Raw genomic sequence first — 12,577 nt, forward strand, 5'->3', positions numbered from 1 at the left:
ACACACACACCCAAAACCTCTTGAAAATACACAATAGATGAAGTATTTCAAGGCAAGGCTGTCCAGCCACTTGAGAGAGATTGCAAGTGACACAGGTGGTGTCGAGAAAGTCTTCAGCAGAGGAAACAGGCTGAAGGCTGCTCTCCCTCCCTCTTTCTCTCTTTTGGAATAAGAGTGTTGCCAATCTGAGAAGCCCACTCCAGTGAACGAAGATCTAATAATAATTGCAACCATCTTCTACATCTGACTGCACCCAAGAAACCAACTAACTCGGCTGCAACATTTAAAATCTACGCCTCAAGGACAATCAAAGGACACTTAGCCATATATTATTTTACCTTTTTTTTTATTGGACCGTAACTCCCCTTATTTCTGATACCGGTGTGCGTATGTGCATGGGCCCGAATGGCTGCATGAGGGCCGAATGCTTGACTTCAGGTTTTTCTTATTTTTCCCGGATTTAGTGATTAATAAATTTCCTCTTTCCTTGACGCAAAAAAAAACTTGTTTGATTGGCTCCTTTTTTGCCCCCAGCTTAAATAGTTAAATACATTCTGATTTGGAAAAGGCATATCCTAGCGAAAAAGGAACTGAAACCTTTGTTGTAACCAACCGAGGAGGTTGAATAGAGGGGAACCAGTTCATCCCTTCTCACCTGGTCGTAACACAGTCATAACATTTATGAGCTTCAAGGATGCTGCAAATGCCTCCTACATTTCCTTTCAAATTGACACCTATATAAGGCAAACAGGTATAATATACCTACTGAACTAAGCAATGTTGGTAAAATCATTAACATTGCCTCCTTCGTCAAAATGTATCAGTAAATTTCAAAAAGATTAGGACATTTCATCAGGCACTTAGAGTGAGTCTCATTGGAGTAATAGCTTAAATCTAAAAATTCCATGGTGTAATTCTACATGTGATTTCTTTTCCATTTTTTGGCCAAAGCTTTGCTGTACGTTTGGAGCTACCTTTGATCATTTCCAGTGATTGCTTGAGCTGATGGATACACATTTTAAAACAAAAGTCACTGCTGCTAATGACTGTAGTCAGAATGATAGGATGCAACAAATTTACTTACTGCCAGATACACTGCTGCATACACACTTAAAGCGGCCTCTTTGGATGGGAAGCTTTTCCTGGCTTTTGTAATGGTGTCTATGTTGCCAGTGCAGGCCTCCTCGCTGTTGATGAATTGCACAGATTCATGCTGACAGCCCAGTGCTGTGTAATTGGGTTTACAGACTGTGAGAAAATGGGGGGCTAGATTTCCTGTCACCACTTGCCCAGCATTTACAAATATATCTGTGGCAAAAAGTCCAAATGCATAAACTCCTGGGAAAGAAAACATACCAAAATATAATTAGAAAACAAAATATGTTTGACCTAAAATCTCAAACAAAATAGTTAATCTGCATATGCTTTTATTAAATGTACAATTTTCTCTTAAAAGTTCAGTTTAGCTAAACAAGCTGGACATGTTACTCTGGATTTGGAGGTTCTCTTCATCATTTGATTGCTGTTATTTGCTTCTGTGTCCCTAACAGGTAATGTCATCTTCTTTGTGTGCAAGGTATGTTGTCACGTCATAATTAGACTAACTAACTGTCTGGTGAGCTTCAAAGTTGCTCAACGGACATTCCATTTGAGTGACTCTCTGACCAGTAATAGCGAAAATAATAATAATAGTTACATAGGCAGAATTAAATTGGGGACGAAAGGTAGCCATATGGCAAGAAACTTCTAATTGAACCTTAACCTAAACTTGTCCATTTAGTTGTTTAATAGGACTGGGTGTAAGGAGGAATGCTTTTCACAGGTTAAGAGAGTGTTGGCAGGGGGAGTGCATTTGTGCTAATTAAAATAAAGGAATGTTGGAGTTGGGGAATTAACACTTTCACTTTTTGTATCCCAGGTCCATGTGGGCGATTAAATTTGACATGGCACTGCTAAAGGCAAGGGAAGATTCATCCCACTTTGGCCCAAAAATATGCTCAACCTCAACAAGAGCATTCTTACAGGAAAGATCAAAGTTAGCTAACATAAATTAAGGTATATCCATTCATATCCATTCTTGAAATAATTGTGCTCAAGCACACAGGTTTTTCCTGCATTAATAGGAAAACATTGGAGTTATAATTGGTGTTAAACAATGGCACGAAATGGTTGATAATGAATCAGCAGCGTGTTTAAACCCTGCTGATCTAAAGTACTGAAGGAGGTGGCTGTAGGGATAATAGATGCATTGGTTGTCCTCTTCCAAAATTTTATAGATTCTGGAATGGTTCATGCATATTGGAAGGTAACGCATGTAATGCCACTGTTTAAGAAAGGGGAGAGAGATAAAACAGGAAACTGCAGACCTGATATAAGTAGTAAGGAAAATGCTAGTGTATTATAAAGGATGTGATAACTGGACAGTTAAAAAATAATGGTAGGATTGGGTAGAGTCAACATGGATTTATGAAAAGAAATCATGGGCAGAATTTTCCCCCTGTTGGGGGGAAGTTCAAGAGCGCGCGTGTGGAGGTGCGCCTCCAATCGGCGCCCATGATCGGGAGCGCGCCGCCATTTTACACGGGTGGGCCAATTAAGGCCTACCTGTGCGGGCAGGCGAAAGAGCGCACTCATCTTCCTGAGGCTAAGTGCTGCCTTAGGGAGATCAGCTACACAGTAAAAAATATTAAAAACAGTAAAAAAAAATTCCTTAACATGCCCCCTCATGAGACACTGTCACATGAGTTGGGACATGTCCATCACTTTCAGTTTCACTTTTATTAAAAATTTATAAACATACAGGAAACTTCAGCTCCCTCGTGGATGAGGTTTCGTGCTTTTTCCAATGCCCGTCAGTGCTCCCGGCCTGCCCGCCTACCTTAAGGTTGGACGGGCAGGTCCACTCATTACATTAATAACATTGTCAATGGCCTCACACACGCCCCCCCACACGCCGACTGGGAAATCCTGGCCCATGTTTGTCAAACCTGCATTTTTTTTGAGGGTGCAAGCAGCAGAATAATTAAGGGAGAACCAGTGGGTGTGATGTATTTGGATTTTCAGAAAGCTTTCGATAAGCTTTCGATAAGGCTCCACAAAAGAGGTTAGTTATCAAAATCTGAACACATGGGATTTGGGGTAATATACATGGATTGAGGATTAGTTGAAGGATAGAAAACAGGAAGTAGGACTAAATGGGTCATTGTCAGGTTGGCAGGCTTGACTAGGGGGTACTACAAGAATTAATGCATGGGCCACAGCTATTCACAATCTATATCAATAATTTGGTTGTGGGGACCAAATGTAACATTTTCAAGTTTGCTGATGACACAAAACTTAGTGGGAGTGTGAGTCGTGAAGAGGATGCAAAAAGACTTCAAGGGGATTTGGACAGATTTAGTGAGTGGGAAAGAACATGGCAGATGGAATATAATGTTATATTGTGGGGGAGGTAATGGTGCAGTGGTATCCAGGGACCCAGGGTAATGCTCTGGGGACCCGGTATCCAGGGACCCAGGGTAATGCTCTGGGGACCCGGTATCCAGGGACCCAGGGTAATGCTCTGGGGACCCGGTATCCAGGGACCCAGGGTAATGCTCTGGGGACCCGGTATCCAGGGACCCAGGGTAATGCTCTGGGGACCCGGTATCCAGGGACCCAGGGTAATGCTCTGGGGACCCGGTATCCAGGGACCCAGGGTAATGCTCTGGGGACCCAGGTTCTAATCCCGCCACGGCAGATGGTGGAATTTGAATTCAATAAAAAAATCAGGAATTCCAAGTCTGACGATAACCATCAAACCATTGTTATAAAAGCCCATCTGACGCACCCAGCCCCGCCACCCTTTAGGGGAGGAAATCTGGTCTGGCCTACATGTGACTTCAGACCCACAGCAATGTAGTTGACTCTTAAAATTTCCTCTGAAATGACAAAGTCACAAGGAATGAAACCAGATGGACTGGATTCAACCCTGCAGAGTACTCCTTACTAACGCGCCAAAATTGAGAGAGCTGCCTCACAGGTTAGTCAAGCAACAGCCTGACATAGCCATCCTCATGGAATCATACCTTGCAGAGAATGTCCCAGACACCACCAACACCATCCCAGCAGAGGTGGAAGTACAGGAGGGAGTTGCCCTGAGCATCCTCACCATCCATTAAGTCTCATGGCATCAGGTCAAACATGGGTAACGGAAGCTCCTACTGATTACTACATACCACCCTCACTCAGCTGATGAATCAGCGCTCCTCCATGTTGAACACCACTTGGAGGAAGCAGAATGTACTCTGGGAATTCTTCAATGTCTATCACCAAGAATGGCTCAATAGCACTACTGCTGGCCGAGTCCTAAATCCAACCCGGCCAATTACCGCCCCATCAGTCTACTTTCCATCATCAGTAAAGTAATGGAAGGGGTCATCAACAGTGCTATCAAGCAGCACTTGCTTAGCAATAACCTGCTCACTGACACCCAGTTTGAGTTCTGCCAGGGCCACAGCTCCTGACCTCATTATAGCCTTGGTTCAAACATGGACAAAAGAGCTGAGCTCCTGAGGTGAGAGTGACTGCCCTTGACATCAATGCCACATTTGGCAGAATGTGTGGCATCAAGGAACCCTGGCAAAACTAGAGTGAATGGGAATCAGAAGGAAACTCTCCCCCTGGTTGGAGCTATACCTAGCACAAAGGAAGATGGTTGTGGTTGCTGGAGGTCAGTCATCTCAGCTCCAGGACATCACTGTAGGAGTCCCACAGGGTAATGTCCTCAGCCCAACCATCTTCAGCTGCTTCACCAGTGACCTTCCTTCCATCATAATGTCAGAAGTGGGGATGTTCGCTGATGATTGCACAATGTTCAGCACCATGCACAACTCCTCAGGTACTGAAGCAGTCCGTGTCCAAATGCAGCAAGACCTGGACAATATCTAGGCTTCAGCTGGCAAGTGGCAAGTAACATTCGCGCCACACAAGTGTCAAGCAATGACCATCTCCAACAAGAGAGAATCCAACCATTGCCCCTTGATGTTCAATGACATTACCATCACTGAATCTCCCACTATCAACATCCTGGGGGCTCACCATTGAAAAAAGTCCAGCCTTGGTGAGACTGCACCTTGTGCATTGTGTGCAGTTTTGGTCTCCTTACCCAAGGAAGGATATAGTAGCCACAGAGGTAATGCAGTGATGGTTCACAAGGCTGATTCCTGGGATTGCAAAATTGTCCTAGAGTTTAGAAGAATAAGTGGTGGTCTCATTGAAGCGTACAAAATTCTTGCAGGGCTCGACAAGGAAGATGCAGGAAGGATGTTTCCCTTGACTGGGGGTTCTAGAATCAGGAGACACAGTCTTAGAATAAAAGTTAGGGCATTTGGGACTGAGATGAGGGGGAATTTCTTCACTCAGAGGGTGGCAAATCGTTGGAAATCTTTACCCCAGAGGGCTGCGGAGGCTTTGTCCCATTGTTTCCCATTGATGCTGAAATAAGTTGTTCTATTGATTTCCCCCCTCCCAAAAATGTTTCCAGTCCTCTCTTCAAGGTGCTGCTATAGGCCCACGATCAGTATCTCTCTCCCCTATCAGGTTTTCAGCCCTTTCAAATGGCAAGCTACCTGTAAGCAGCTTGATAACTGCTAGTGGTTTCTCTCCTGTATTTAAATGAGCTCCAATCACAATTATCAACTGGGCTTCTTAACAACAATCATGGGGTGAGTGGAATAGGCAATCTGCCCAATCTGTGCTACACATGACAATCACCCACTGTATGTTAACACTGCTTACTATCTTTATACAGCCTTACAAACTAACCACAGTTGTGGTCTACTAGAATTAAATTTATTTATCACTGATTTTCTGTTGGCTTTTCAATTTGGAGCCAAGCAGATGCTTTATATTTACATTTCATGTGCTCAGGTTCTCGTGCTAGTGGAAGCCAGCTGCTCGTAGTGACTAGGCTTAATTCATTCTGTAGAGTTTGTGCATGTGGGAGGGCAGCCAGGCTGGGAGATAAGAAGTGCTGGAGGGAGAAAAATATCCCAAAACAAGGATGGCACTAAGCACAGACGCACACACGTAATACTGATTTATTCTTCTGGCTGGCGGATGACCAATGTAATTTACAGCACATATGCTGCCTGGAGTCTACTTGGTTCACTGATGGTGCTATTGCCTCTGTGTCAGAAGGTCTTAGGTTCAAGCCCCACTGCACAGTGATGTGCATGAAAAGTAAGATGGTATTACTGTGCTTCCAGAGGTACACTTTCAGATGAGGTGCTAAACCAACCTTCTGTGCACCCTCTCAAATGGACATAAATGCTTCCATGATGGTCTTTTCTTCAGGGAAGGGCGAGGGAGTTGTTCTGGTCAACATTTATCCCTCAACCAACAGCACCAAAAACAGAGGGTCTGGTCATTATTGCATTGTTGTTTTTGGGACCTTGCTGTGCACAAACTGGTTATAGGTTTTGCAACACTGCCAACACTTCAGAAGAACCTCACTGGCTGTGAAACACTTTGTGACATCCTGACGTTGAGTGAAAAGCGCCATATAAATGCAATTTCTTTCTTTACTGGGAGGGAGCTGAATAACATCACCTCTTCTTATTTTTCGGATGCCGAACTAAGGGCTAGATTTACCGGCCCCAACACCGATGGGGCACCATAACGGCTCTCCAAATTTTCCTGTCCCACCCACGGTGATGACCACCAGTGTCGGAGCTTAAAATCCCTCCCTTAAGTGTGGGTTGTGGAAAAAAGAGAATGATGAACAAAATTCAATTCAACGTTAAAATTGATGTAAAAAATTTTTATAATTCACTTTTAAATTTACAAATTAATAAACTGTACCATTTTTTCAGAGGTTTGTTTTTTTTCTCACACAGACTTAGCAAATGACATTCTGCCATTCGTACAGCTTACAATATATTCCATTTGATCAAAACTTTGACCTTCAAATATACCATCTTTCTTTTATATCATGGGAAATAGTTCCTAATTTGTACAGGTATGTTGAAAGGAAATATTACGTAAGATATTTGTAGGCACAAAATATTTAGAAGTTTTAAGCATGTGATACTGAGGGGGATGAAGAGATGAAGTCACTTGATCTCTTTCACCTTATTTCACTTCTCCACAAGTCCCCTGGTGAACAGCAGTTGAACCCAAAATCTATGCTGCCAGTGCTGCAAGCGCTGCACCCTTGAAGGTGCCATTTTTTTGGATGAGACATTAAAAATCTCATTAAATATATAAGATCTTATGGCACTCTTCAAAGAAGAGCAGTGAAGTTCCCCCAATGTCCTAACCAACACACATCCCTGAACTAACACTTAAATCAGATCATCTGGTTTCGCTCATTGTTTTTGCAGGAGCTTGCAGTGTGCAAATTAGTTGTTTTGTTTCCTACGTTATAAAAAATACTTAATTGGTTGTGAAGTGCTTTGGGATGTCCTAAGGTATTGAAAGATGTTATATAAATCCAAGCTCTTTATTTCCTTGAGGCCTTGATTTAACCCTGGGCTAGTTTTCATTGGGAGAGCAGTGACATAAGTTAATGTTTCATCTTGCGTTCGGGGTCTAGATGGGGTTTCTTTTGGGTTGCCTGTTACCCTAAGAATGTTACCATGAAAACCATTCTTGTTTATTTACAGATCTTTGTACATGTCAGTGCAGTACACGAGGTTATACTTCTGCTTCACACCAAATCTCAGTAACTTAATCATGTGACATTGCATCATAGTTACATCAGTAGTTACGTGAGTATCAGGTTCTTCTGATGTTAACCCTTTGCCCTAAATTTCCCCCCAAGTCTTTATTCCAACTATATATATCCGCCCACGTCTCCCCACAAAGTCTCAGACTTCACAGGGTTAGCCTCTGTGGTGCCTTGACCAATCTCCCTGACCTAGTCCTGATTTCATTTCGAGGTCCAGGATGAACTGCGCTCTCTTGTTGTTTGATAGGAGATATGGGCGGTTATAGAGTTTCTGCTTGCTTCTGGTTTCATGTTTCCATCTGGATCTAAATACTTTGCCCACAGTTCTATTGGTTTCCTTCCCAATGATATCAATGCTCTTCGGTTCCTATGGATATTTCCCTATTCTGTCTCAACTCTATAAGATTTCGGTTAAGGAGTCCTTTCTATTATAATGCCTTCTTTCTGTTGATCTTGTGTCCACACTCTCTCCCCGGGCTGTAGCACCTTCCAGTCTCATTCTCTGTGTCTGGCGTTGAAATTATGAACTTGATTGTCTTCTTGTTGCTCCTTATGCTTCCTAACTTTCTCATGATCATCTGGAGTAATGTCAGATTGAGGTTTTTGTTGTAGAGCTGGAAATTATGTTCGCAGCCTTCTTCCCATCAATGGGTGGTGAGAACCTGTTTTTTTAACAGTGAGCTCCTATAGTTAAGAAGGGTTAAGTTAACAGGAGGGATTTTCCAGCCCCGACATCAGCTAGATGGGAAAATTTGGAGAGCCGTTGACTTTTAACGGCTCTCCAAATTTTCCCGGCCAGTGCGCTACAATGCCTGTTGGTGTCCGCGCTGGAAAATCCCGCCTAATATCTCCATTCTTTTTCATTAATTCCTTAAATGTTTGAACTCCTCTTTCTGCTTCTCTGTTCGACTGAAGATATCTCGGTGAATTAGTCACATGCATGAAACCATATTCCTGCGCAAAGTTGTGGAACAGTTCATTAGCAAACAGTGACCATTGTCTGACACCACAATGCCCGGGATGCCATGTATCATGAAGATTCTTTTTAGTGATCTAATGACTGCCTCCACTACAATGCTGTGCAGTCTACTCAATTCAAACTATCTTGTGTAGTAATCAATGACGATGATGAAAACTTTGCCGTTGAACTCAAATAAACCCATTCCCAGGAGCTGTCATGGCCTCAAGGGAAAAGTGGGGGTTGCCAGTGATTCACTCTGCTGTTGGCTATTCACTGCACAGGAATGCAATTTGTGATTAACTCTTCAATGGAGTTACTGGTGACTGGCCACTAGATTGACTGATGGGCTTTTGCTCAGCATTTCGCTATTCCCAAGTGACTTTGATAGATTTTTTGGAGAATGTCGAGTGGAAGTATTTTAGGGATGACTAGTCTGTCATTAAAAACTAAGAAATCATCAATGATAGTGATCTGATTTCTCTGTTCGAAGTACTGGTGAAGTATTGGGTTCTTAGGAGTATATTCCGGCCATCCATTCTGGCAATACTCTTTTATTTGGATACATTCATCATCCTGCTGCCGTGCTTGCTTAATCTCTTGTGGCTGGTAAATGTTTAGCAATGAGCGAGGTATATGCTTCCACTTCCTCAATAAAATTAAAATCTTCCAGTTGACTCCTTCTACTGGCATTCTTGATAATACATCTGCTGTTGTCTGGTACTGCCCTTGAATGTACTCAGTAACTGAATCATATCTCACGAGTCTCAGTCTAAAATATTGAATCCTAGGCAGCATTTTTGCAAATTCCTTTAGGTTGAGAAGAATAACCAAAGGCTTGTGGTCGGTTTCAATTTTAAACCTTAATCCCATGACATAATCAGAGAACTTCTCGCAGGCCAATGTGGCTGCTAATGCTTCTTTCTCAATGGCTTCATATCTTTTCTCTGTGTCCTTGAGAGATCTTGAGGTGCAATAAATTGGTCTTCTTTTTCCATCTTTTTAAACTTGAAATGGCACTGTGCCCAAGCCTGTAGATAATGTATCTGCCGCTACAATTGTTGGCAATTCTGGACTATAGTGCACTAGAATTTTTAACGATTGTTGCAGCTAGGTTAAACAAACAAGAATAGAAGAATTGGGATGTTGCCTAGCAACAGGGGTCCAAAGGGGCATGTCCCCCCCACATTTCTCTATTTCAATCAACCACGCTATCTCGATTAATTTCTTTTGCCTATCCGGGGTGACATTAGGAGATTTTTGATCTTGTCAAAAGTGTTTTGCTGGTCCGCGTTCCAACACCGCTGTTGACCTTGGCTGTCGTAACAGCTTATTGATTTCCACCACGTTTGGTAGGAACTTGCCTATTTGGTTGGCCATCTCAAGGAATCTTTGTAATTCTGTGATGGTTCTAGGCTGCAGAAACTCTCTAATCAGTTTGCCTTTCTGCAGATCTGCAGTAATTCCTTAAGCTTGAATAATGTGCCCTAAGAATTTTATCACAGGCTTTTCAAATTCACATTTGTCTTTCAATGTCAAACATGCTTCTTGTAGAACCTTGACGACTGCTCTCACTCAATGTCCCCTTGATGAACCGTGTATGAGAATATCATCCTTATGGCATATTACTGCTTCCATGCCTTTAAGGGGCTGAGACATCATTCTTAGGAATATCTCAGATGCAGAAGCAATCCTGAATAGTAACCTGTTAAAGCAATAATCACCAAATGAGGTGATTAAAAGTAGTTAATAATCTGGATTCATTGTCCAGAGGCAACTGCCAAAAGCCTGTTTGTATTCAATTTTGTGAAGAGGGTGCTTTTTGCTAATTTGGCGAGACTTTCATCCACTGATGCCATCAGGTGGATCTTTTGCTCTACTGACTTATTTAATTGAGTCAAGTCCACACAGATTCTAAGTGAACCATTAGGCTTTGGTACTGTGAGCATTCCAGAATACCACTTTGTCAGCATGGTTAGTAGTGAGATGATCCCTTGTTCTAACATGTGTTCAATCTCACTCTTGACTTTGTCCAAAATTGGGTGAGCGACCTTCCTCACTGTGAAGAGACACATAGGTTTAGCATCTGCCCTTAGCATTAATGATATTCTGCCTCCAGCTTTCCTCAGTCTGAAAGTAGGGATGGAAATTCATTTCTGAATACATTACTGGGCTGCTCAAACTTTGTAAATCAGCCTCAGCTGTAGGCATGCTTTTCTACTCAATAATGATGACTCCTTGTTCTGTATAACATACAGGGGTTCAATAATTTTCTTATCCTTGTATCTTAATCTCGCCAAGTGTCGGTCCATTAGTTTCAGTGTAGTCCATCTTGCAACAGAATGGAGGATGGCTGTAATGTGCTATTTTTAAGCCACTTTACTTAACCAGATGGTCCTGAAACACCTCTGCCAGTATCCAGTTTGAATTCGGTGGGGTGGCCACCAACTTCTAATTTAATGCTCCAATAATTATTTTCTGTTTTGTTAACTTCTTCTAGGAAGGATTTTTTTTCGTGGTTCTTCCACTTCTTGGATTTGATTTGGCCTTGTTGTTTTCTCTTTCTTCTTGTGAGTTACTTGCATTTTAGATCCACAGATAATTTTAAAATGCCCCAACCTTCCAGAGTTGTGGCACTCTGCTCCCTCTGCTGCGCATTCTTCCATCTTCTGCAAGGCTTTCCCACCACACCAAGGGCATTTAAAGATGGCAGTTGATGTGCTTTCTGCTGATTTAAATGCTTTTGCTTCAATGTGCTTTCTCTTTTCTGTCCGATATATTGAATGGTCTCACGCATCCTTTCCCAATGGACACCACTTTCCCCATGAACAACCATTCTGTTTTGCTTCCTAAGCTCAGTCTGTCACAATATTTCTACTGCCTTTTTGAGAGTTAAACCTTGCTTCATTTGCAATAGATGTGATAGGGTTTCACCCAACTACTACACAACCACGTATTAATTCATCTCTGAGGGTCCCATAGTTGCAATTTTCTGCTAGCCTGTACAGGTCATTTATGAATGAATCTATGCATTCACTGGGATTTTGTTTCCTCTTATAAAATGTTGCTTGTTCGATGGTTACATTTTTTTGGACATTGAAATATGCATCGAATGCCTGGAGGATTTCATCGTGTGAGCTTCAAGTCCCATCAACTCCCTATCATCTGCAATAGTTCCTATTGCATAAAGTACTGACCTCACCCTTTTGTTCATTCTTATGCAAACCTGAAGCTGCTCTGTATCTAGAGAATCTCTTCTTCCACTTGTCCCAGTGTCAAGCCTGTTGCGAACCTTTATTGCTTCGGAAAGGTTCTGAGAGTGGCAACCTGGACTCCATGATTGTCCTAAGGTCTAGATCTGTTTCTGCTCCATCGTTTGGCTTGTAGGTTGTGATCTGTACTTATTGCTGTCTGGGCTCTGGGCCTGTGCATCAGCCTGCATCCCATTCACTCATGATGCTCTGTTCTCAGGTGAGTCTTCAATCTTTTTTTCTTCTTATCCCTTTTCTAAGGATTTGCAGTTCTTTCAGGTCTGCAGCCTTCACTTGGGAATTTTCTGGGTCTTTTACGCTCTGTCTGCTGTCACCATGTTTTGTCTTACATTTGGGGTCTAGATGGATTTCTTTAGGGTTTGCCTGTTAAGCTAAGAATGTTACTACAGACTGTTATTTGTAAAAAAACCATTCTTGTTTATTTACAGATATATCTACATCTATGAGGTTGTACTTCTGCTTCTCACCAAATCTGTTACTTAATCATGTGACATTGCATCATAGTTACATCAGCAGTTACATCAGTATCAGGTGCTTCTCATATTACCCTTTTACTCTCCAGTTAATAATACATTCGCTGCTCCAGAACACAGCCAGGGATATCTTAGTTCCTGGTCTTCATTTAACTTTCACCAA

General features: G+C 42.3%; 1 protein-coding gene across 1 annotated transcript in view; it reads right to left on the reverse strand.

Moving 5' to 3' along the window:
* LOC144692735 (phospholipid phosphatase-related protein type 5-like) overlaps window positions 1–12,577 on the reverse strand; it is a 118,811-nt gene that overhangs the window by 40,394 nt on the left and 65,840 nt on the right. Inside the window, exon 3 of the mRNA XM_078561818.1 lies at window positions 1,085–1,338. Coding sequence (XP_078417944.1) covers window positions 1,085–1,338 — 254 coding nt within the window. The remainder of the gene's footprint in view (window positions 1–1,084; window positions 1,339–12,577) is intronic.

This window comes from Cetorhinus maximus, chromosome 17 (genome assembly GCF_964194155.1).
Source record: "Cetorhinus maximus chromosome 17, sCetMax3.hap1.1, whole genome shotgun sequence".
Lineage (NCBI taxonomy): Eukaryota > Metazoa > Chordata > Chondrichthyes > Lamniformes > Cetorhinidae > Cetorhinus > Cetorhinus maximus.